Source organism: Budorcas taxicolor, chromosome 16, assembly GCF_023091745.1.
Source record: "Budorcas taxicolor isolate Tak-1 chromosome 16, Takin1.1, whole genome shotgun sequence".
In the NCBI taxonomy this organism is placed as follows: domain Eukaryota; kingdom Metazoa; phylum Chordata; class Mammalia; order Artiodactyla; family Bovidae; genus Budorcas; species Budorcas taxicolor.
This window is the reverse complement of record NC_068925.1, coordinates 53,279,487-53,305,604: the sequence shown is the minus strand read 5'-3', so window position 1 is coordinate 53,305,604 and position 26,118 is coordinate 53,279,487. Positions and strand designations below refer to the sequence as shown.

The 26,118-nt window shown below is 51.4% G+C and overlaps 1 protein-coding gene across 1 annotated transcript in view; it reads left to right on the top strand.

Moving 5' to 3' along the window:
• The window catches only part of KAZN (kazrin, periplakin interacting protein), a 1,324,556-nt gene that overhangs the window by 1,244,040 nt on the left and 54,398 nt on the right, over window positions 1-26,118 (top strand). The window contains exons 5-9 of the mRNA XM_052653947.1: window positions 2,220-2,356; window positions 11,669-11,839; window positions 19,592-19,781; window positions 21,848-21,978; window positions 24,730-24,780. Of these exons, the coding sequence (XP_052509907.1) occupies window positions 2,220-2,356; window positions 11,669-11,839; window positions 19,592-19,781; window positions 21,848-21,978; window positions 24,730-24,780 (680 nt within the window). The remainder of the gene's footprint in view (window positions 1-2,219; window positions 2,357-11,668; window positions 11,840-19,591; window positions 19,782-21,847; window positions 21,979-24,729; window positions 24,781-26,118) is intronic.

Here is a 26,118-nt window from a genome sequence, read left to right as displayed (position 1 = left end):
CTCTGCCCTATTCTGCAGGTGGTGCTGGGCTTGGGGAGGAGGGTGGAAATGCAGCTTACGTCAGGCTCTGAGCCACAGCGCAGGGTCCCCGGTCCTTATGCCATACTTTTTCATATCAGAAGCTAAGTTTGTAGGTTCAGCATCCAGGACGTGATGGGGGCACCACCATTGCCTACCCCATATCATTGCCCTCAGCTAGCCATGGAGCCAGGACCCTCTGGGGTTTGGGGGGCTTCCCTGTAGAGGCAGCATAAGGCCAGGTCAAGTGTTTGGGCCTTGGGGTCAGATGTGGCTGTGTGACTTCGCAAATGACTTAACCACTCTGAGCCATCACAGGCTGGAAGCTTCCAGAGCTGAGGAGTTGCTTTGCCCTCTTCCCACCACCTCCACAGTTCCTCCCTCAGTGTTCTCTCCACAGAGCGGGGAGGGGACAGAGTTCTGGGGACCCTGGAAAAGCCGGGGGGGCCACCCTGATGCTGGAGCCTGCCCTGCACAAGCCTGAGCGTGCCCGTCTTCACTCCCTTCACTGCAGAGCCAGTGCAGTGAGCAGAATCTGGAGGGAGCACCTGTTGCCAGGAGGCTGCGTGGAGTGCCCTGTGCTCTGTGTGTGTGTGTGTGTGTGTGTGTGTGTGTGTGTGTGTGCGCGCGCGTGTGTGTGTGTGTGCGTGTGTGTGTGTGTGTGTGTGTGTGTGAGACAGCGTCACTGGGATACAATTCACCCAGCATACAATCCATCCGTTTGCAGTACATAATTCAATTGTTTTTATTATATCACATGTATTCAGCTATACATCAGTATTAGAGTATTTGCATCACTTTAAATGGGGGTGCATCACTTTGAATCCAGCCCTTTGGCTACACCCCCAAGTCTCCAGCCCCCACGCCTTCTACCACCCCAGCCCAAGACAATCACTAATCTTTCAATCTCCACAGATTTCCCTATTCTGGACATTCCATATACATGGAATCCTACAGCATGTGGCCCTTTGTGATTGGCTTCTTTCACTTAGCATAATATTGTCAAGATTCATCACGTTGCAGCATGAATCATTGTTTCTTTTTATTGTCAAATAATATATGTTATATGGATTGCTACATTGTTGAAAATTCATTCATCAATTAACGGCCATTTGGTCCTTTCCCCTTTGGCTATTATGATTAAAGATGCTGTGAACACATGTATACACATTTCTGTGTGGACATATGTTTTCATTTCTCTTAGATATACGCCTAGGAGTGGAATTGCTGGATCATAGGGAAACTTTATGATTAATCACTTGAGGAACTCTCAGGCTGTCTTCCACCAAGCCTGTACCATTTTCCATTCCCACCAGCAGTGTTAAGAGGGTTCTAATTTCTCCATATCCTCGTCAACACTTGTTACTGTCTTCTTTTTATATTTTAGCCATGCTGGTGAGTATGAAATAGCATCTCACTATGGTTTTGATTTGCATTTCCCTGAAGACTGAGGATGTAGCCACCTTTTCAGGAGTTTATTGGCCATTTCTCGGGGAAATATCTGTTCAGGTCTTTTGCCCGTTTGAGCTTTACGAGTTCTTTTATACTCTAACTTTATATAAGCCCCTTATCAGATATGACTTAGTTTGTTCTCCTGTTCCTTGCATTGTCTATTTACTTCCTCCCTGATGTCCTTTGAAGCACAAAGTTTTTAATTTTGATGAAGTGCCATCTCTCTGTTTTTGCCTCTGTTGCTCATACTTTTGGTCCCATAACTTGCTGAGTGTTTTTAATCAGACACTTTTCCCCATGGAGGGAATGGCACAGTGAACTGCTGGGCTGGGCTAAGTTCTGGTGGCTCATATTGGACTCTGAGAGGTCATTTCAGCAGGAAATAAAGGGTCCCATCAGCTTCCTGGGTTCAGGGAGTCACAACCTCACCAGGCCTCCAGCTCTTTCACTTGATCTAGCCAGTTCAGGGCGGGAACAGACCTTCAATCAGGGACTGCCTCCCCCCAACCCACGGTTGGGTCAGTAAAAGTAAGAAATGAGAATTGGGACTCTAGAGATACGAGGGCCTGAGTTTGAATCCAGGGAATGCCACTGTGATGTGGGAGCCTGGGACAGAAACGTCCTCTTTCTGAATCCTGTTTCCTCCCCTGTTCATGAAGGGGTAGAGAAAAGGGTCCCTTCTCAGTGTTTGCATTCGGGCTGACAGGCAGCTAGGATCTCGGGAACTGACTCAGTCCTCTGTCCTCCAGCCATGAAAGCCGACCGGAAGCGCCTAAAGGGTGAGAAGACGGACCTGGTGAACCAGATGCAGCAGCTGTATGCCACGCTGGAGAGCCGCGAGGAGCAGCTTCGCGACTTCATCCGCAACTACGAGCAGCACCGCAAGGTCGGCACCCCACCCAGCCCCGATCCTCCAGACACCAGACCCTGGCTCCCCGCCCAGCACAGGGCCCGACCTCGAACCTCAGAACACAGGAGGACTGCTCATGCCCCCTTACACTCACGGGGGAAATCCCTGAAGTGTCGGGCCCGGATCTGGGTGCTGAGATGAACACACTCAGCCCCTAATCATAGCTCTGTGTCTCCTGGGCAAACCAGCCTGGACAGGAGGCCCAGTCGGTGACAGTGTAGGCTCCGGATTCCAGCTGGTCTGGGTTCAGATCCCAGCTCCCCATGTGTATGCCCTTGGGCATCTCCTTAAGCTCTCAGAGCCTCAGTTTCCTCATCTGCAAAATGGCGATCACGGTGCAGACCTTGAAGAGCTATGATGAGGACCCTGTGAGATGGTGGAGACAGAGCATCACACATGAGGCTCAGTAAATGTCAACTTTGCGTAGTGAGAGTGTGAAGAGAGAGTGGGGAGAACCATGAGATAGCAGAATTCTGCCTCCCAGGAGAGAGTCCTGGAAGGCTTCACAGAGGTGGTGACCTACAAGTCAGGCTCTGTGGGGTGAGTAGGAGTTTCTGGTCAGATGACTGGGGAATTTGGTTCAGTCAATATCTGGTATATGTTCTGTGGTCATGCCATAGAGAGCTTCCCAGGAGGCACTAGTGGTAAAGAACCTGCCTGACAATGCAGGAGACGTAAGAGACGTGGGTTTGATCTCTGGGTTGGAAGATCCTCTGGAGGAGGGCATGGCAACCCACACCAGTATTCTTGCCTGGAGGGTCCCATGGACAGAGAAGCCTGGTAGGCTACAGTCCATAGGGTCGCAAAGAGTCGGACATGACTTAGTACACGTACACGCTATACAGAGTACTGAAACACAAAGGAAAGAGAGTCAGTCCCCAGAACCAAGCAGGCCTTGTGAGCCGCTGTGTTTGCAGGGGGAGAGTTGTAACCTCCTGGTGAGCAGGACAGAAAATCTATTGAAAACTGCCCTGTGCCTGATACCACATGACAGTGAGTGAGACCGAGGTTTGCTTGTACTCTGCAGAGAAAATGGAGGTGGGAGACTCTTATGTTTCCTCAGGCATAGGAGTTTTGAACAGTTCTTCCAACAGCTGGTGGGCTGGTTGCATGAGTACACTCACAGGTGTTGCCTCGGAGCCGGAGTCCACAGGCAGGAACTTCAGAGACAGGATCTGAATTTAAATGCTTCATCCCCACAGCCCTCTTTGGTCTGCAGCACTGACTCTTCCTCTCACTGCCCAAGTATACAGCTCCCTTCCTTTCCAGAATGAAAACAGCCCTGGCGGAGCTCCCTGGGCCAGGCATCCACAGCCTCTGAATGGTCCACAGTTTCCCAGCTGCCCTTGGTGTCAGCCCCAAGCAGCAGGGCCCCAGCTTCTCATGCTTGTCCTTCTACAGTGGGTGAGCTCAGTCCCTGGAGTTGGCCTCCCCACGCCTGTCACTTGCAGACAGAGGGCGGCACTGAGTCAGCAACCTGTGGAAGCGGAGAGGAGGGATGGGGGCCGCTGCCACCTGCTCTCTTGGTCCTCTTCTCTGAGTCCCAGATTTCCCCTGTGTCCTCACTTGGCAGAAGGGTCAAGGGAGTTCTCTGGGGTCTCTTATAAGGGGACTGATCCCATTAATGAGGGCTCCGCCCTAATGACCTAAGCACCTCCCAGAGGTCCCACCTCCTAAAATAATCACATTCTCTCTCTCTCTCTTTTTTAAGTATTTATTTATTTGCCTGTGCCCAGTCTTAGTTGTGGCATGCAGGATCTCTAGTTGTGGAATGTGGGATCTAGGCCTCTGATCAGGGATTGAACTCAGGCCCCCTGCATTGGGAGTGTGAAGTCTTAGCCACTGGACCACTAGGGAAGGCCCTGGGATTTCAACATATGAATTTTGGTGGGACAAACATTTGGACTATAAGACTACCGCCTCTCTCAGTCCACCTCTGTGCATTCTCCTTTCCTAGCTGAAGCACCTGTAGTAGGTCCCAAGAACCTGATCTTTCTCCAGCAAGTGAGACAGAGAGAACCTTTGCTCAAGTGGCCCCATGCCCATCCACAGGGAAATATGGTCACCCTTGTTTGAGGCCAGGTGACACAGGGCAGGGGCCAGAGAATCAGCCCACAGCGATACCTGCTTCCAGGGATGTGCTGTCCCCAAGGGCGAAGGGCAGGCCCCAGGCTGTCCTTGTCCTTGACACCACTTGTCCTCAAGTCATCAGCTTCCTTGTGTGTTAGTCAGTGTTCTCCAGAGAAGTGATATATATATATATATATATAGAGAGAGAGAGAGAGAGAGAGAGCGATTTATTAGAAGGAATTGGCCCACGTGATCATGGAGGCCGACAAGTCCCATGATCTGCCATCTACAAGCTGGAGATTCAAGAGAGCCAGTGGCTCATCCAGCCAGAGGCCAGAGGCCTGAGAGCCGAGCTGTAAGTTCCATCCGAGGGCAGGAGAAGACCCATACCCAGTTCAGCTCTCAAGTAGGGAGGGCAGTTTCTTCCTTCCTCCACTTTCTACTCAAGCCTCAAAAGGATTGGATGATGCTCAACTCACACTGGGGAGAGCCATCCACTGAGTCCACCAGTTTAGATGTTGATCTCATCTGAAACAGCATCACAGACACAGCCAGAAATAATGTTTAGCCAAAAATCTGAACGCCCCATGGACCAGTGAAGCTGGCACATAAAATTAACCATCACACTTGGCCCTGAAGGCAGGTGACACAGAGATTAAGACCAGATAAGGTTTAGAATCTCACCTCTGCCAGTTGCTAGCCAAGTGGCCTTATCCTTAAAACTGGGATAATGATAGCAAGTACTTGGAGCCCAGCCTTGTTGGCACTGAAGCTTCTGGTGCACAGAAAGCACGGGGCAGGGGGCGGGTGGGGGGGATGCTTGCTATTATTGTTGTTGTTATTATTATTATTACCACCTCTGTGGATTCAGAGTCAGGCATTTGATCATGAAATTCCGCAGTGGGTTTCAGGGCCCTTCTATGGGCCCTTCATCCACCACAGCCTGGTGATGGTCCCCCCAGCAAACCCAGAGAAGCACATGGCCACCCACTGTTAGGAAGCTCCTGGCTGGGCAGGAGCAGTGTAAGAAATAAAAGACAAAGTGGTCTATTTTCAAGAATAGCTAGCTTTGAGTGACAGCTTGCTGATGTAATAGCCGATAGCTATAAGGCTTACAAAACCGGAAAGTCTGGGCAAAAAAAAGGGAGGGCGGGGTGCCTAGGATTTTCACAGGGGTTCATTGTATTGGTGAATTTAAAACATAAGAACAGGAATAGGGTTTCACTGGGCTCATCCTATTGGTAAATTCAAAACATAAGAATGTAAATGGGTGTGCAGGAAAGGAGGAAACAAGATGTCAAGGAGGCTGTTCAGTCACTCAGTCATGTCTAACTCTTTGCAACCCCATGGACTGCAGCACTCCAGGCTTTCTTCTCCTTCACCATCTCCTGGAGCTTGCTCAAACTCAGTCCATTGAGTCGGTGATGCCATCCAACCATCTCATCCTCTGTTTCCCCTTCTCCTCCTGCCTTCAACCTTTCCCAGCATCAGGGTCTTTTCTCATGAGTCAGCTGTTCGCATCAGGTGGCCAAAGTACTGGAGTTTCAGCTTCAGCATCAGTCCTTCCAGTGAATATTCAGGGTTGATTTCCTTTAGGAGTGACTGGTTAGATCTCTTTGCAGGGCTGTCAGGGAGGCCAGCCCATAAAGAGGGAGGGAACAAACTTAGGTGGTGTCCCAGCAGATTGTTCACCCCATGGTACTCAGCCAGTGGGGACCTGGGGGAGGGACTCGCACGCTACGGTAACTTGCTCTGTGAAACGACTCTGGGTGTTCCTGCCCACCGGACACTCCATCTTGCAAGACCATCATTAAAGCCTGGCTTCCCCCTATACCTTGTGTCTCCAAGTCCATTCTTTTGAGTTTGGGCTAATGAGAGTGTTTCTGACAGTAGGTCCTAGCTGGCCTCACACAGACCCCAGTCATGGACCCTGCCTCTAGGAGAATGGGAGAGTCTCGGTAAAAAAGCAAGAACCACACAGAGAAGTAACCCAGACAGGACCTTCTGGAAAGTTCCGAGGGTCCCAGAGGATCTAGGAACGGGGGTGGGGAAAGTATTCCCAGGGTACATGCACCTTGAAGGAGGATAGAGCCAGATCAGAAAACCAAAGAGGGGGGAATTCCCTGGTGGTCCAGTGATTAGGTCTTGGCACTTTCACTGCTATAGTCTGGGTTTGATCCCTGGTCAGGGAACTAAAATCCTGCAAACTGTGTGGTGTAAATAAATAAAATAAGAAAAGAAGGCATGTGATGCTTATGATAAAAGGCTAAGAGGATCAAAAAGAAAAGGCCATTTCACACACTCTGACAATGGCCATCTTCAGAAGCGACCTATCACCCCCTGACACAGGATGACTTACTGTATGCAGGTATTGTCGTAATCTCTTTACATCTGGTATTTTTCCAGCAACCCTATGCGGTATGATTGTCCCTGTTAGCCCCATTTTACAGAGGTGAAAGCTGAGACATAGGTCAAGTCGCTCATGCAGGGTCACACAGTTAAGAGGGAAAGCAGGATACAAACCCAGGCATTTAGGCTCTGGTGCTCATTTGCATAACACCTGGCCCATACTGGCCTCCCACACTGCTCTGTACCTGTATAGATGAACAAATGAGTTACTTTTGAGATTCACTGTTTACAGGGCAACCCTAGGCAAACCACAGAGAAGAGATGGTGGCCACCCCCATCAGCTGTGGGAGGTGTGCTGTGCCTGGCGGTGGCACTGTGACCGACCTGGGGTTTAATAACAAGCATTTCTTCTATTAATATCTTTCAACTAGGGCATCAAACTCATTTTTATAATTGTGCTGATACTTGGGAATAAAAATCCCCATGGGGAGCCACCTTCCTGCAGCGTGGTGCCATTTTTCTTACGTCACAGATAACTGGGGGCATCTCTTAAGTCCAGCAAGAAGAGAGGTGTGGTGTGACGCTGAGGCCTTGTGGCTGCAGCAGCCCCAGGCAGGCATAGATGGTCACCACTGAGCATCAGTGTCACTCGCATGGAATAGCTTCATAAGATCCTACAGAGTCATTCAGAAAAACGGAATTTGGAAAACACTCAATTTTTTAAACTGCTACCTTATTTTATGGGGAGCTGCTGTTGTTTAGTCGCTAAGTCGTGTCCGACTCTTTTGCGACCCAGTGGAATGCAGCCCACCAGGCTCCTCTGTCCATGGGACTTCCCAGGCAAGAATACTGGAGTGGGTTGCTGTTTCCTCCTCCAGGGCATCTTCCCGACCCAGGGATTGAATCCAGGTCTCCTTCACTGGCAGAGTCTTTACCATCTGAGCTACCCGGGAAGCCCAGCAACACTGTGACGATATTTATTCATTGTTGAATCCAACCCCAGTTTACAAATGGGAGGACTGAGGCGCCAAAGCGTCCAGTAACTGACCCAGAGCTGTATATTTAGGGCTAGTTTGGAGACACTAAAACCACAAATTCTGATTTTATTCCACCTCATCCAAGATCTTGCAACTTTTTTTTTTTTAATGGCTTGCATTTTATGTGCAAGAAAAAATGTCCCAATGAACAGGATGAATGGAACCTCAGGTGCCCACCACTCTTGATGTCCAGCCACTCAGCCTGCCATGGCTCACCCAGCTCTTCTGGGGGCCGCCCTGTGGGCCTCACCCAGAGCAGGTAATAGGAGCCCAGGTCTCTGAGCTGGGGGTTGGGGGTAGGAGGGGAGAGGATGGGCAGGGAAGGTCAGCACAGGCACACACTGCTTAGAAATGAGCGATTTGGGGCCCAACCAGAAGGTTCACAGAATTGCAGTATCCCAGGAAGCTAAGCCAGAGGCATGTTCCCTGTCACAGGTCCATGGTTTGGAGTGGGACTGGGGGACTCTCCATAAACACAACTGAGGAAGGTCTCAGCAAGCTGGGCAATGGCTGGGCCCAGAGAGATCTTGGGTGGCGAAGTCAAAACAGACCACCTTGCCATTACCCCCCTGGCCAGGCCTGTCTCCCCCTGAAGCCCCCTCCTCATTATGCCCCTTCTTCTGTCCAGTGAGCTGCGGTTACCAGGGCTCAGCTCCCAGCTGCCCAAAGGGACCTCAGCTGCCAGCTTGACATCTGAGGCCCCACACAATCAGGCTAAGTCCTACCTTCATAAATTCTAGCCATCCTGACCCCCATCAGGTTCCAGCCCCTTGGGCAGGTCTCCTTCAATTCCTTTCCTGCCTTTGTTGCTGTCAAGGATTGAGAACCTCCACCACACTATTTGTGGGGCTGCAGAAGTTATTTTACCTCTATGGCCTCAGTTTACTCATCTGTAAAATGGGGATAATCACAGTCCCTGCCTCACAGGTGGTTGTTTAAATATAATAATGCAGCTGAAACCCTCAGCACCATACTTGACATGTGTACGGAACATTCCATGACAGTTGTTACTGAGCCCTGTACTCCTGCCAGGGGTGTGGTCGTGGGTGTCAGAGTCTTTACTGAGGCAGAAAGCACCTACAGCCTCCGCCACCCACCGACCTACCCCCCGCCAACCCCCACAGCCTGAACCTCCAATCTGCTCACAACTAGTGGAGCTAGGGACAGCAAAGAGACACGGAGACAAAGCTGATCCTGAGGGTTCTAGTGGAACTTCTTTTTTAATTTGGGGATATGTGGTAGGCAGTCTCTTGTACACCAACCAGTTCTCAGTGGTTCTGATCCACACACTTCATAGCATGGGATATTCCATGACTAGGTTTGCTGCTAGGTACTGAAGATGGATGCTGGGACATGGTCCGCAGATTCTGGGGAAAGAGCTGGCTGGTCCATCATGTGACACAGGGGGCCATACTTGTCAGCTGTTGCACTGACCCCACCTGAAGAAAGCTTCAAAAAGGGAAGGAAAGAAGAAATAAGTAGTGGTGGAGCACCTCCCTGCATTGGAGAGCCTGCTTCCAGAACCTGACGGTACAGCTTGCCTGGGATTTTACAGTGGTGCCGTCTGTTACTTTGCATCTTTTTAAAAAAAACATATTTATTTGGCTACATTGGGTCTTAGTTGAGGCAGGCAGGTTTAGTTGCCCCGAGGCATGCGGGATCTTAGTTCTCCGACCAGGGATTGAACCCCTGCCCCCTGCATTACAAGATGGATTCTTAACCACTGGACCACCGGGGAAGTTCATGTTACTTTGCATCTTGCGTTACCAGCTTCTTCTGACCATCACTCTGGAGATGTGATAGTGGCTCTGGCTCACACAGGAGGTGGTTGAGGTGTGGGGAAGTTAACATCACTTGCTCAGTGTGTCACAGCTTGCCATGGACGGAATGGAGACTCACACCTAGGCATCCTGCCCCCAGGAGACAGTCCTAGAAGAGATCGTCCCCCAACACACACCCCACCTGCTCTAGACTCCACTGAGAAGCCAGGGGCTGCTGACACAGACGCTCGTGTCCTCCCCGCACCCAAGCTGGAAGAGCTGTCCTGTGCTGGGCTTCAGAGTCAGTCACAGCAACTACCACGAATGCTTCCTTTTACTCAGCAGTGTTTCTTGGCTGCTGCTCTGGGACCCTGACGTCTGCTGATGAGCTAGAGCAGGCAGAAGGGCTTTTCACTGTAAGCTCCATGGGCACAGAGACTTTTGTCTGATTTGTGCCTGCTGGTGGCATGCATAAATATTGGTTGGATGACAGTGTCAGGTACCGGTATAAGAAACAGGGTGGGAAGGGCTGGGGCCGCTCTCTTAGATGGATGGTCAGGAAAGGCCTCCTGAAGAAGACATTTGAGGAGCATCCCAAATGAATGAGTGAGCACCTGCTGTGTGCCCTGCTAAGTTGCTTCGGTCATGTCCAACTCTTTGGGACCCCATGGACTATAGCCTGCCAGGCGCCTCTGACCATGAGATGCTGCAGTCAAGAATACTGGAGTGGGTGGCCATGCCCTCCTCCAGGGGATCTTCCTGACCCAGGGATCGAACCCACATCTCTTAAGTCTCCTGCGTTGGCTGGCAGGTTCTTTACCACTAGCTGCCACCTGGGAAGCCCTGCTATGTGCCCAGTGCCCTGCTAAACTCTGAACTTGGATTATCTCATCCGGTCCTCATGGTAATACCCTCAAGGATAGGTGCTACGATCCCATGTAATAGATGAGGAAACTGAGGCACAGTAGTCATTGCAACTCGTTCGTTCAGAGCCAGAATTCGACCCAGACTTTCTCTTTCCCTAGATCCTAAGCCACAGCTCCAGCTCTGTGACAGCCACAGAGGGAGGGCCAGATGTTTCCCTCAGCCTCTTGGTCTCTGACCATCTGGAAGTCAGGCGTTTGGCTGCAAGGCTGTTAGACAAGGCAGGATGCTACTCCCAGCTCGGACCCAAGCTACACAGAGACCTTGAGTTTGGCTCCCAATTTAGTGGGTGAAAAGACAGTGGCTGGTTGGGTAGGCAGGGCCCCCTGCTGGGACCCTTTCTCTAGAGCGGAAAGATGCCCAGGATCATGAAATTTGGCTCTTGCCAACAGAGGTCAGGTTCTCTGATCCAGCCAGCTATTCCTTGTCTGCTGGATTTCCTGGACGAGCACAGCTGGAGCCCATGGCCCTCCCCTCAGCATCACAGAGAAAACAGCCCATGCAGATGGGCCAGTGAGGAGCAGGGCCCAGGGTGAAGGGCAGAGGACTGCCCTGCAGTCAAACACCACAGCTAGTTGAGGGTCCAACCTGTCCCGTCATCAGCTGTAAACTTGTAAGATGGTGACAGGGCCCCACGGCACCGAAGGTGGCCGGGCTGTAGATGCCTCTTCTGTCACTGTTTTCCCGTGACATACACATTACCAAACAATAGAACAGAGGACCAAGCCCAAACCCACTGTTGACCCTTTTATCAGACTCCGTTTAATTATTTCCTTCACATGGAGTCATTTAATCTTTATAACAGTTCTTTGATAGGGTAGTGTTGATTCCTTGCCCCCATTTCAAATATGGAGAAATGAAGACTTGAGTTAAAAGAACTTATTCATGACATTCGTTTGCTCATTTATCCACTGAAAAAATAATGGCTGAGCATCAACTAATGGTTTGTTTCTATTCCAGTCTCCCAGCTAGTATGTGGCAGAGACTGGCTTGAACCCAAGGCTTTCTTCCTCCAGGGCCCAAGCATGGGGGACCCCCACCCCCACCCCCGCACGTTCTGCTAGTCCAGGGGTCAAGGGCCTCTAGGCATCTCCTGGCCAAAGGTTGGCCCCATCCATGCCCCTGGTAATGCTGGCCTCTCCCCGCAGGAAAGCGAGGATGCCGTGAAAGCTCTGGCTAAGGAGAAGGACCTGCTGGAGCGCGAGAAGTGGGAGCTACGGCGCCAAGCCAAGGAGGCCACGGACCACGCCACAGCACTGCGCTCCCAGCTGGACCTCAAGGACAACCGGATGAAGGAGCTGGAGGCGGAGCTGGCCATGGTGAGACCCCGCCCCTTCGCCCACACAGGCTGGGTGGGGCACCTGCCAGAAGTGATGTCACGTTCTGGGAGCAGGAGGCGCTGGGAGACAAGGCTTGCTGGTGGGTTCACGTGGGAGCCTGGGCCTGGGATGCTCTGCTTTTTTTCGTCTCAACCACACAGCCTTCCATCTGCCTGCCTGGGGCCAGACATGGGAATGCTGCGAGACCATCCACTAACGCTTGGGAGGAAAAACACCAAAAAATTAATAATGGTTATCTCTGGGTAGTAAGATCAGAAGTGGCTTCTATTTCCTTTTTTTTCCTCCCTATTTTTCTGCCCTATTGTCTTATTGCTTGGATCCTCAAGGGAAAAAAAATGTAATTTTTTTTTCTAACCTAAAGCAATCCTTCAGAATACTTCCAAACACTATGTTTTCCTCGGAGATGTGCAGCCTGCCTGTGGAGATAGAGTCTAGGTGTTCTCAAGCCTGGTCAGGCAATAGAACCAAGGTCCAGAGCCCTGGAGTTCTGTTCTACCTTCTATGTGACCTTGGGCTGCTCACTGAAGTTGAGTGAGCTTCCGTGACCTTTACCTGGTCCTGGGGTAGGGGTGAGGATCTTTATTCCACCCTGCCTTCCCACCAGCTGTTTGAGAAAGTCCTGGGACCTCGTGATTTAAAGCCCTTGAAACTACCATAGGCTTAATGCAATGGTGGGTGGGAGGAGAGTGTGGAGGGGAATTCCTGGGACAGGACCTGGGGAAGTCCCACCTGGCTCTTAGCCAGAACTCAGTGTTCTGGAGAGCACTGATGCCAGCTAACAGTGGTTGCTGCCATGGGCTCTGGGTTCAAATACAGCCCCCATTGCTTTCTAGCGATGTGACCTTGGGCAGAACCCTTCACCCATCTGGCTCTCAGCTCCCTCAGGTGTCAGTAGGGATACCTGCATATAGCCCATGGTTTTCCCAGTGGCTCAGATGGTAAAGAATCTGCCTGCAATCCAGGACCTGGGTTCAGTCCCTGGGTCGGGAAGATTTCCCGGAGAAAGAAATGACAACCCACTCCAATGGTCTTGCCTGGAGAATTCCGTGGACAGAGGAGCCTGCATATAGGGCTCTGGTGAGGGTTTCGATGAAATAATGCAAGAGAAGCACTTAGCCACTCCTGTACATGGTCAGTGATGATATGAAAACAGGAAGGATTTAAATAGGCACTTCTTGCAGGACCAGGGGTCACCCAGGGCAGGTCAGGATCCATGGGCCACTTCTTGGGACCAATCCCACCCTCTGCGTCCTGAGTCTCCATGTCCAATGCTGACCCCTAGTGGTGAGAGCTGCCGGGGCTAGAAGAAGTTCCAGCTGCCGAGTCTCTGGGATCTTCCCACCAGTGGGGTCAGTGGTGCCGGCGGCCCTGTTGCCACATGCAGACCAGACAGAAACCTTTCAAGTTGTAGATCTAGGAAGGGGGCTCAGCGTGAGACAAGACCGCTATTCTGACAAGTCTTCCTGGTGTCCTCTGGATGAACAGATGGGTCCTCATCACCATGGACCACTAGCTGCAGGCATCCTGGGCAACTCTGGTGTCTTTCAGGATTAGGAGCCAGCTCACCTCTACTTCCACTCTTAGCATGCCCGGATGACTCAGCCTGCTTTGATTCTAAGAGCCTAAGGCCAGTGGCACTTAGGCTCTTGCCTCCTCCCTCTGGCCAGCATCACACCTCTCTGCTAAGTGTGAATAGAGAGGTGAATATTTGCAGCTCAAGGTGGTGGGTTTGCTGTCACATCAACAGCCCGTGGCAACCCCTGTGTTGTTGGTGTGTCCGCTTCCTTGGAGGTCCCCTCTATCGCAGAATTTCACAGCCTAGAGGCCTCCAAGACTGCTGACTCCGGTCAGTGTTGTCTGGCTTCCCTCACTGCACTGCTGGCCAGTCGAGAGCAGATGGAAGGCACTTTCCCTGCATGTGTGCCCCAAGTCCTTGCGTTGTAAGCAACAGAAAGCAGCTCTGGCTAGTTCGAGCACACAGGGTGCACTGGAAGGAAGTCAAGAGCTCACAGGTGCAATGGGAAAGTAGAGGGTCAGCTTGGAAATGGGCCAGAGCCAAGGCAGCTACAGCCAGCGGCGAAGCCAGGATTCCATCTGGAATGGTCCGCTCAGTGACCCCTGCCAGGAGGATGAACCTGAACCCTTTGTCCTCTGAATTTCACTTCAGTTTTCAAAAGTCTGATCCAGTACAGGATATCCAAATGGCCCATCTGGGGTCACCTGCTTATTCCTGCTCTAGGAGTTCTGGCTATGGCACCAGTCATGGGTAATTTCATTAAGTGACCTGCCCACAACACTGAAGACCCGAGGCAGCTGCCAGGTGAGGGGCAAGCAGGCCCTGTCCCAAATCAGGCATCATCCCTCCCCTACCCAGCCTCCGCTGGGTTTCACCACATACCCTATGCAGCTGAAAAGGGCTGCTTCACTTGAGTAAGAAAGAGTCAGAGACACAGCTTCCCAAGAAATGAACACCTCTCTTGGTGTTTGGTGACGGCACCTAGGGCTCCCACCCTTGGGGAGGGGACATCTCCTGATAACAACTCCTGGCGGAACTCGGCATTCCCACCCAAGGAGCAGTTTCGCCTCTGTAGACACACTGGCTCCACGGCACCACCCTGTGGTGGTGGTTTTGTTCATTTAAAAACTGTTCAGCATGCTATTTTATTGCGATACTAGTCACATACCATAAAATTCATCCTTTTATGATGTACAATTTAGTGGTTTTTAGTATATTCACAAAGTTGTACAACCATCACGACTATCTAATTCGAGAACACTCAGTCACTCCAGTGAGCTGTATATTCTTACTGTGCCCATTTCACAGATGTGGAAACAGGTCTGGCATGCAGGAGGTTCACCCAGACCTGACCAGAGAATTGAGAGGCAGAGCTGGGAGTCCGGCAGTCCTCGTGCTCCGTGATGGGAGGCCTCTGAAAGGACGCCCAGGTGCTGGCCTGGAGGAGACACCCCGTCTTATCAGCGAGCAGGCCGGAGACAGGGCTGCCAGCCCAGCAGTCACAGGCTCCCCCCCTCACCTATCCCAGGTGCAAGGCCATTCCCCCGAAGCCTGGTTCCTGGTGGCCTAGACTTTTGTTGTTTTGTATCAACATTGCTTCTCCAAAACAGGAAACAATTCTTAAGTTTACTGTGTACACTGTAATCAAGGCTTCTCCCCCTCCACACTGTTGACATTTGGGGTCAGAGAAGTCTCTGGGTGTGCAACAATACCCATCCCTGGCCTCCACCAACTAGACACAAATAGCACCTCCCAACTACAGGAAAGTCTCCAGGCATTTCCCAGAGTTCCCTGGATGGGGAGAGGATTCACCCTGGTGAGAACCACTCCTCTATAGAGCAGGATGTTTCTCAAGAATGGAGTGTGGGATTCCCTCATCTTGGCATCTGTTTGCACCCTGATTGTTCAGTTCTAACACTGTCCCAGTTTGGGTCCTGCATTTTATGGCTGTGTGACCTTTGACAAGTGACTTAACTTTCTGAGCCTGTGTCCATGTATATAAGACCTTCCTCCTAGGGTGATTGTGAGATGTGGTGATGAGGGATGAAGGTAGGCTCACCATCCACCATCAGTGGACGTTAGCTGTTCTTACTGATGTTGGAGACCATCCTGTCCTCAGGCCACCCTGAGATGAAGAGTTGTGGATTCTCGTGTCCTGTCTACTAGCTGGTCATAGTGTGACCTTGAATGGCCTGGGCCTTAGTTCCCTCACATGTGAACAATGACAGCTGTCACATGCCCAGGCAAGTCTGACACACTGAGGACCAGTGAGAGGCAGGGTCGAGTGGCAGGGGGACAAGGGTGGTTTTGGTTCCTGTTTTAACAGCTGTGTTCTGGGTTGGCACCACCCCTGCCCTCCCTCTAAGGAAATCAGCCTGGCCATACAGCACACCTCCCAGCCCTGGACCACTGCCATCCTGGCCCAGCAGACCAGCCTTTGCCCACAGCCAGCTCCAAGCACTGGGCCTGAGGTCAGACCCCCAGCCACACATGTGAGGGTCAGAGCCTGCCCAAGCCTGACGTTGTCCCCCATAGGGCCTCTCTCCACCCTGTGGGTTGGTTGGAGAAGGCATGCACCCAGTATTGCCTTATCAGCTCATTCTGGTGCCTCCACGCTGGACCCACTGCCACCACATCCTGAGATATGGGACAGGGTCACAGTGGTTAAGCCCAGGAAAACGGTCGTCGAGTCCGCTTGTCGCCAACATGATGACTCTTCAGTGCAAAGGCAGCATTTTTGCAGCTGGAGTCCCCCCGAGCATGACCTTCTCATGTTTGGTTGAAAGGCTCCTGCCCTGAAATCCTCTCAGGCTTTGGCGGGAGAGGTATCCCTCAGGAATCTTCCCCACCCAGGGATCAAATCCATGCCTCTTATGTCTCCTGCATTGGCAGGTGGGTTCTTTACCACCAGTGCCACCTGGGAAGCCCCTCAACAAGCACAGATCCCTTGATAAGCCAGTGAGCCTCACTCGCAGCATCCCTCACAGGTCAGGCCAACTCTCTGACTGGAAACACAGCCTGGCCTTCAGGCAGTTAGGAACCTGAGGGGGAGCAGGGCAGGGCTCCACACTCCTCTTCCCTTCTACTTCCTGGATTATCCAATCTCACAGAGGCATAAATAATCCTAACAGCCTGCTACTGTTGGACAGCAGACCAGACAGTATCCTGGGCCTTCCTGTGAATTATTCCATGTCTGGCTCCTACTTGTGAAGTAGCAACTGTTTCATAATAACAATCACTGACATTTATTGAGCCTTTTTTTTTTAAACCATAGGCCAAGTGCTCTCCATAGCAGCCATGTTTCCTCATCAGACAGACAAGGGTGTGAAGGCACAGGCGAGGGGCCTCTCTCAGGATCCCCCAGCTAGGAAGTGGCAGAGCTGGGCTCAGATCCAGGCTGTTGGATCTGAGACCCCAGGCTCCAAGGCGCTGTTCTAGGCTGCCTTGTCCCACAACTCCAGGGGGCGCACTTACAGACAATGATCCCTGTTAGTTCCCCATCTTATTATGAAGACCTAAGGCTCAGAGTGGTGGAGTAACTTGCTCCAGATCACACAGCAAGTCGAACAGTTGAAATGGAGTTTGCACCGTGTTCTGTCTGACTTTTGTCACATGAGGGTGTTTGAGCCAATTCACCAGTTCCCAGGAGCTCAAAACTGTGGGTTCAGGGTGCCCAGCAGGGTGCCCAAAACTGTGGGTTCAGGCGCAGAGAGAAGAGTGAGCTCCTAGTGTTGAATTGCATTCAATGGAGGAGATTAGTAGAGAAATGTGCAGATTGCCACCAAAAAGAAAAAATGATCCAGTGCACCAGTGAGAGAGAGAGTGTGTATGTGTGTGTACATGCAAGTATTTTAAGTTAGACTTTATATGCCTCATCTGCAGTTCACATCTCTGTTTTGCTCAGTCTTGGAGATTTAAACTCATGAGTGGACAGTTTGTCACAGGTTCCTGTGCTCAGAACTCACAGACACACCCACCCTGTCCTGCAGGACTAAAGGTAGGCTCCTCCACATTGTCAGGCATTAATAATGCCAAGCTGCCTGCTGAGTTATTCCCAGAAGGTGCTGCTCTCAGGCCTAGACAGAGGTGAGGCTCTACCTGGGAGAAGGAAGCCAGGTAGGGACAGGAGAGTTGTCCTGCCCAGGCCTCTTTCTACGCTGCCTCAAGGGGCTGCTCATTTCAGGTGGTGACTTGGACTTGCCTGTGCTTTCCATGTGTGTGGCTGGGGGTGTTTGCAAGAGGGCAGAGCTGAGAGTTAGTTAGCACTGATGGCAGACTGAACGGGTGCTCACTTCCCACCAGAGTCCACCTGTAGGGCAGCCAACTACACAGATGGAGGGCTGGGAGGCCAGGCGCACAGACACCTGGAGGGGAGAGCAGATGTGGTCCCCAGTGAGGCGCGCTGGTCCAGGAAACGAGTCCATGATGCTGGTGGGCTGGCTGCAGGCACGTGGCAGCTCCAAGACACACCCAGCCCGGCTCCTTCCTGCAGTGAAAGGATTGCTCCATTGTTCCTGTAGTAAGTGAACAGCGCAGATTCCCTGGGCTGTCTGCCTGGACGTGGCTGAGACGTGCTTCCAATCCCTCTGCAGTTTTCCTGAGTGCTTCACTCGTGCCCAGTCCCAAGCCAGGTGCTGGGGATCCCGTGGTGACCAGCCACACCCTACTCCCTGCCTCATGGATTCAGAGTCTGCATCACTTGTGCTGGTTATTTCCTTGCCCCAGAGAAGGGTGGGCACCATGGGGCTCCCAGGCTTGGGGCCCAACGTTGACATCGTGCCTGCTGTGCATTCCTGGAGAAGTTACTTAACCTCTCCGAGTTCTAATTTCTCCTCTGGCAAGCACAGCTAATCCTGCACTCCCTACTTGAGACCCAGGGCTGTTACACTTGAGCACATGACTGTTTTCTAAACCAGGTAGAGATTATTACCTGGCTGGTGGATGAGGAGCTGACTCCTTCAACTCAGCCTCTCTCTGCCAAGGGGGTTTATATTCCCTGGGGGCTGGCAGTGGAAGGGGAGTGATTTCATAGACTCCTGGGGTATCCAAGCTAGAGAGACCCCTAAAGATTGGTCCAAGCTTTTCATCACACAGATAGGGAAACTGAGGCTCAGAGAAGGCAATGATTTATCTAAAATAACACAGCTGGTCAGTGTGATAAGGCTGTATCAGGCTTTAGGCTAAGGACTTCATTTCTCAGCGACTCTCTTTCTCTGCCTGGAGGAGCCCAGGGTCTTAGAGTATGGAAATTCTGGAGCTAGGAGAAAGATGAGATGAAGTCTTTCCATTTCATCTGTGTTCATATTAGGGGCAAAGCCAGCACTCATGATGGCTCTGCCATCTGTTCTGTTACAGCCCATGGGCCCCTCCCCTGGCATGAGCCTGGGGAGTAAGTGGGGAAGCAGAAATTGAATATGATGGAAAGTACACATTAATACATTCCTAATATGTACCCTTTTTCTCCCTTGAATAATTTGGGACAACTTCTAATAAGACCCCCTATACCCTGGTGGGGAGCTGACCCAAAGCTAACCCAAAGGTCTATAACTTCAGTCACGAGACAGAGAAAGGAAGAGCTGTCTGGCTATTCGCCTGCCCAAACTCAGCCCCACACCTGTGTCCTGGGTTTCCTTGTTTCTCGCGTGTTTTCATGGAATCCTGGGAGCCAGGCTGAGGGTCTGCCCTGTTCCCAGCCTGTGTTGCACAGCACCTTGTGAAGGAGGCATCACAGGTTGAATTTGAGAGGAGGTAAGGGGATAAAGGATCAGGAAGAAGAAGGGCATGGTAACCCACTCCAGTATTCTTGCTTGGAGCATCCCATGGACAGAGGAGTCTGGTGGACTACAGTCCATGGGGTCGCAAAGAGTTGGACATGACTGAAGCGACTTAGCACAAGGGAAAAAAAGGCAAAACACCGCTTTCTTACCATCTCATTCAAATCCCAACTGGTCCTCAGAAAAACCAAAAGAATGGGTGCTAAGTGTGTCCTCCATCCCCCTTTGTGGTCTGACTGTGTGTTGGCAGGAACTAAGGGATGACTAACCCCAGAGCACACCCTAGGTGATGTGCTGATTGGCAGGTGGTGCAGAGCTGGACATGCCCTGGTGTGTCAGATGCCTGGCTTTCTCAGGATGGTGGGTGATGGCCCAACAGTAGGTGGAGAGGAGTCCCCTTGATCACACGGTCTTCTTCCTGTTCCCCGGCTCTCTCTCCAGGCCAAGCAGTCCTTAGCCACACTGACCAAGGACGTCCCCAAGCGGCATTCACTCGCCATGCCCGGCGAGACGGTGCTTAACGGCAACCAGGAGTGGGTGGTGCAGGCAGACCTGCCGCTGACCGCAGCCATCCGACAGAGCCAGCAGACTCTCTACCATTCACATCCCCCCCACCCTGCGGACCGGCAAGGTGAGTCCAGCCCAACCTGGCCCAGCCACGGCTGTGGAGGCGTCTCAGGAGGCGAGCATCTCTTTACACACTGTCGCTGCTTTGGGGGGTGTGGGGGGCAAAGGCCATGGCTCAGGGTAACTGAAAAATCAGTGATGGACCTCAAGTGTAGCTGGATACCAAGGTTCAGACAATATCTGGGTCTGACTCGCTCCATCTCTCAGCTCTGCCTGCCTACATGTGGCCTCATCTTTAGACTACCTCTTGCCACAAAGCAGAAAACAGTCTCCAGCAGTTTCTGGCTTTTAGGGCCTCTGTAGCTCTCAACTCTTAAGAGAAATCTTTCTCTGTGTGTATAGTAAATCCCAAAGGACTCTGATTGGCCAGCCAGGGTCACGTGCCTATAGCCGAACCAATCACTGTGTCTAGGGAGTGGCTACACTGATTGGCCAGTCAATTCACATGCCCACCCCTGGACCAATCACAGTGTTGGGCCGTGGATACCCTGATCCTCCCGTCCGGATCACATGGGCATCCTTTGGCGGAGGAGACAGTGAGAGTTTCTTGACTGACAGCTCCAGGTAATCACTGGATGTGTGGGAAAGTCAGAAATAAATGTTAGGGGTGTTTGCTCCGGGCACTGGTGGGGAGAGGGGCTCAGCCTCTGGGCAACATCTAGACCCACCGGCTACCGTACAAACCCCAAACCCCTGGGCACATCTGCAGCAAACTTGGCTCCATTTTTTTGTCCCTCCTGTGAGTGGCATTTATGTGACAGGTGCAGATTGGAGACAGGCAGCTGGCTCCTGGAGCCTGTGGTTCCTGCTGTCACCTAGCTAGGAACCCAAGCTTCTGACTCCAGAAGTACCCACCCAACCCTACCCCACCCACTCCTCCATAGGGCGCCTCGCAGCAAGAATCGCCTCTCAGTAATGTAGCCCTCACTGCTGAGGCGCTGCCTGCACACCATAGGCCCTCAGTCTTGTCCAGCAGTTCTTCCTCCATCCAGGGCCAGCGCCTACAGCCAGGAGAGCAATCTGCTGGAGGGACTGTGGTGGGCTTACAGGCATTCAGCAGCTATTAACTAATCACCTACTACATGCCAGGTACCATGAGTTCTGGGGTTGGACATGGATAAGAAACCCAGAATGCCCACCCTCATCAAGCTGGCATTGTAGGTGTGAAGACAGAAAACATGTAACTAAATTGACCAAGTATGATTACAGATCTTAGTTCAGGGAGAGAAATCAATGGAAAGCAGGTGCTTTGATGGGGAAAAAAGAGTGGGGAGAGCTGATAATTGGGTGGGGAGAGGTTTCTCTCAGGTCAGGCTGAGACTTGAAGGATGAGAATGTGCCCTATGGGCAGCAGGACCAGGGAAGGCTGAGGCAGGAGGGAAAGAGTGCATGTCGGGCACCATCCGAAAGCTGGTGTGATATGAGCTGAGGCTGGGTGGAGGTGGGCAGGGCTGAATCCCTTCGCTTGCAGGAGGACCGCATTTCTAGCCCCTGGTAAAGTGAGACCGGTTGCCTGGCTCTCACTGCAGTGAGGAGTGGAGGCCATCTGGGAGACTGCCATGGTCTGCTAGGCAAGAGACAGTGGTGACCTGGGCTAGGGTAATGGTGGTGGGGCTAGAGAGAAGTGGCCAGATTTAAAGCTGTGTTTGGAGGTGCTGCTGGTGATTGGCTGTGGACTGAGGGAGTGAGAGAGAAAGAAGAGCCAGTGGTGGCTTCAAGGCTTCTTGCTTGGGAACCTGGTATTAACCAGCTGTTAGGATTGCACCAGGTCTAGGTAACATCCAAGCAGCGGGAGCATTGTGAAAAACAATCACCAAGGTGCCTGAAAACTTTGCTCTTCTCTTCATCCTGGTTAGGAGGGGGCTTATTGGATCCAGGGACTGGAGATTCTTGCCAGCAGCAGCTCTCTGGTGATGCGTGGGACTGTGGAATAGAGGGGCGAAGAGCGGGGCAAGTCTCTTCTATATGTCTCAGTGTTCCCATCTGTATAATGGGTGGAACAACCTGCAAGGCAGTAAAGGCACGGATATCCTCTCCCTCCCCCACTCACCAACTGTCCCTGCTTTCCAGCGGTCAGGGTGAGCCCCTGCCACTCCCGGCAGCCCTCTGTCATCTCCGACGCATCTGCCGCCGAAGGCGACCGGTCGTCCACGCCAAGCGACATCAACTCCCCCCGACACCGGACACACTCCCTCTGCAACGTAAGGCCAGCAGCCGCAGGGCCCAGGCCGTGGGCCCCCCTGGAAACCTCAGGGGTTGAGGTGGAGGGGTGGAGACCTACCCGCTGTTTCCTCTCGTCCACCCAGGGAGCATTCTGGCGGAGGCATTTCCTGTTCTGTTCTTTCCTTTTGCAAGAAGAGATGGATGTGGGGAGAGAAAGAAATGAGGCCTGTTGGCTCCTTGTGTCCGGGAGGGCGAGGAAAATCCAGAGGAAGGCGGGCCTGGGTCGGACACAGGGGCTGAGCAGCCTGGGCTTACCTGTGGTGGGCTGTGTCTGGGACCATGGGCGTCTCCTCCCAGACTACCTTCCGAGCTCGGGATCTCACCACCACCACCACTCCCGTTTCCCTGTAGAACCAGCTCTTGGTCCTTTATCCAGGAATCAGCCAGACTTTTTTCTTTTTAATCTCCAGGAGTTTTTGCATGTTTTGCTTCTGGAGAGGCATCCAGTGAATTTGTTCTAAGTTTGTTTGCTTTGCTTACTTAATCACATGCTTTTTGATTGTATACTGGGTCCCAGCTACCAAGAGGTGCAGGTCAGTAGCCATATAACTCTTGATGACTGGTGGGGAGACAGGCTTCCCAGGAATGGGGGTGGTGAACAAAGGCAGGTGGGTCAAGTGTCTGAGGACAGGAAGCCTCCACATCAAGGCTCGAACATGAAACACTGGGGTCAGGGTATGGGGACCACTTTTCTATTTTTTTATTTTTTTTTGGGGGGGGGGACTACTTTTCATATTTGTTCCATCATGTGGTTGATAATCCATAGCGGCTCCCCTGCCATGTCCTAAAGACACAGCAGTCAGGTCTTCAAATGCATGGACAAGCTTTCTCAACACAGTTTATGTTGTTCTATTAACCAGTGAGATGGATAATAAAAAAGAAATGAGGTGGCTATAGTGGGAGAGGAAGACAGAATAACAGTTACTTGCCAGTGGGGTGATTATCTACCTGGAAAACCTCAAGAGAATAACCTGAAGTCATTACACCAATAATAAGTATATATCAGTACTGCTACAATATCAATTGATAAAAATCAGTAACTTTTCTATATTAGTAATCATAATGGAAGCAATTTTTTTTTCTCCAAATCTACAGTAACAATGATAAGCACTTAATAGCTAAGACTAAACTTGAAATGAGTTGACTCAGCCTGGTGGTGTGGGGCCAGAGACTGCTGGCCGGGGCCTCTTGAAGTCACATGAGGATGAAAAGGGGCCCTGAATCCCACTCAGGACTGGGATTCTGTTTTCACTGGGGCTTGAAGGAAGCAATCTGTTCTCTTGTTCCCAGAAGAGAATTCTGGTGATAAAGGCTGTCCTGACAGAGCCAAGGCAAGGAAGGTTTGGCCGGTAGAGGGGCCTCTGACATTATTGTCTTTCTGAGGAGTCACTGCTGAGTTATACCTACAGCCAGCACTGCCATTCATAGTGTGGGCCAGATACCCTGTAGTATCTGAGCACACCTCAAATAAGACCTTCCCAAGGGCCATTATTTTGTCTTCCCAATGGGGCTTTGACAGTCAAAATGCCACTGGGAAATCCACCCTGCAGAAAGTGTTCTTTAAAGGCCTCCTGAATTGCATTTGGCTCAGATCTAGCCTTTTGTGCAACTTGGCCTTGGCACATAACCTGCTGCTACAGAGAGCAGGTCTGGCATGTTTATTCCCAAGCTCATTTTACACAGGGCCCTGGGCAGTGGATGCTTTGATAAGCCAATCTATATGTAGATATTTCAGTGGGCTCCAGCCTCATTCTCTCACCCATAAATTTGGCAAAGATGGCCCTATACAGAACCAACCTACCTTAGCTGCCTGGCAGATAGATAGATTGTTTGCAAACCTTGAGATGGGACTAAAGACTAAACTACTGTTTGTTCCATCCCTGCCCTCCCTCAACCACCTTCATCCCCCATCTCAACAGATGTGCATACAGGTAAGCCAGGAAGAACCTGAAAATAGCTCCAGGTGTAGCTCTGTTCTCAGGCATCTGACCTGATACCTCCAACAACAGCCTGGCCTGGAATAAGCAACCCCCATCCTTTCATGCTCTGGTCACTTATTTAGAGCAGAGGTGGGGACTCAGCACAGAGAGGCTGGAGAAGATGGATATTCACTCAGGTGACACATGGTTTGTTTCTTGCCTTTTACTAGCAATTCTGGAAATGAGCACCAGAAGTCTCCCTAGTAATGACTCTTGTGATCCCAGTGATCTATGCCCCTACCCCAGGCAGGGCAGATTGATTCTGGGATATGGTGAGGGCTTTTGCACACTCAGAGGAAGGGGCACTAGACCAAGAAGAAACAGATGGTCTTGAATTTGAGTTGTAGCTCTGGTTTTAATTAGCTTTATTATGTTGGACTGTCTGGAATCTCTCTGTTTATCTGTAAATCAGGCTAATGAGCCCTGTCCACCCCTCCACACAATAAGACATTTATTTGTTATTTGTGGGGGAAATATTAATATTACCCTCTGTTGGTCAGAGGTAATAGGGGTCAAGAAAACAGAACAGGCAGATCACTTCAGGGCCTCTGGCCAGGATCCAGGCAGCATCTCCATGAGCCTGAGGTGCCATGATTGAGCCATTGGGAACTGTCTACTTTAAGGGTGGAGGGTGGATTCCCCAGAGGCAGGGCAGTCCCTCAGGGAAAAGCCCATGCTCCACGGGCCACCTCTATTCTCATATGTTGTGTGTCTCCGCTGTTTCATCTTCCTCCTCTCCTTTGGCTACAGGGCGACAGTCCCGGCCCAGTTCAGAAGAACCTGCACAACCCCATTGTACAGGTAGGTGTGCCTTCCCTGGCCACTCAGGCCCTCCTTGCACCCTTCCTTGACCATGACTTCACTTGTTCCCCTGGGCCCTCAGCATTCCCACATCCATACTTGGGCACCCAGGGCAGAGAGAAGTTAAGCCACAACTTCAGTCACACGTGGGTTGGTGCATGAGCTGGGCTCAGCACCTGGATTTGCCCTGTTACATCCTCTTCCAGATCTGTGTACCTACTAAGAGCATCCCACATCCTCCATGCAGCCCTGTTGAATGTCTTCTGGCAGCCACAAGCTGGTGATGGGGGCCTTGGGCTCTTTGGACCTCTTGCTGCGGGAAACTTTCTAAAATTCATTTTTAACATTTCAGTACACTATCTTAAGAGCGAGGAAGGGGCTGTAGGGAGGAAAACATGGACATGAGGATCAGAGGGGTTCTCTGAGGTCAGCTTTCTCGTCCTGGGGTTCCCACACGCTGGTCGTCTGGACTGCTTGTCTGCACCAGGGTCTGCCAGTGAAGATTTCCCTATTGCAGATTCCTAGGCCCTTCACCCTAGAGATTCTAATCTGCCAGGTTGGGGTGTGGGGAAGGTGGTTGGAATTAAGGTAATTCTGATGTGGTTTGAGGAACCATTACTCTAACCTCCACCTTTTTGACCAATAACACCACCCTGCATCTTTGTATAAAATACTTGACAGTTTGCAAAGCTGCAAACCCATAGTTATCCTGAGAGAAAGATCTCCTTCTCCTCATCATTGTTTTTGTCATTATTAACAATCCCTGCGTCACAAGATAAGAAAACTGGGCTCAGAGAAGGTGGGGGCTCTCCAGGTTTCCCCGGGTAGTGACATAATCAAGATCAGAACCCAACCCTGGCCTCCCAGCTCTACCGAGGCCAGTACTGCTTCTTGTCAGTACTATACTTGTCAGTACAAGTATAGTACTTATGGTCCAGGGTCTTTGCTCTTGGCTGACATGAAGCTTAGGTTTTCTCCTCCCTGGTTGTCCATGTTCTCCTGACGCCCCCTTTTCCAGAGGGCTCATCTCATGGGCCCTGTGGCCCACCGTGGCAGCATGCATGGATGCGCTTCTGCAAGCCCTCTACAAGCACAGGAAGGCTGTGGACAGCACACTGAATTTAAATTACAGTACAAACCCCAACAGCAGCTGTCATGAATGCTTATTATGTGCCAGGCACTGTTCTAAGCGTTTTTTTTTATCTTCACTTTAGTGACATCCTCATGACAGTTTTGGATGGGTCCTAGTGTTGTCCTCAAGAGGTTCTGTAACAGGCCCAAGTCCGCTCAGCGAGTGAGGGGCAGACCCTAGCATCTTTACCCACGGATGTCCCCCCA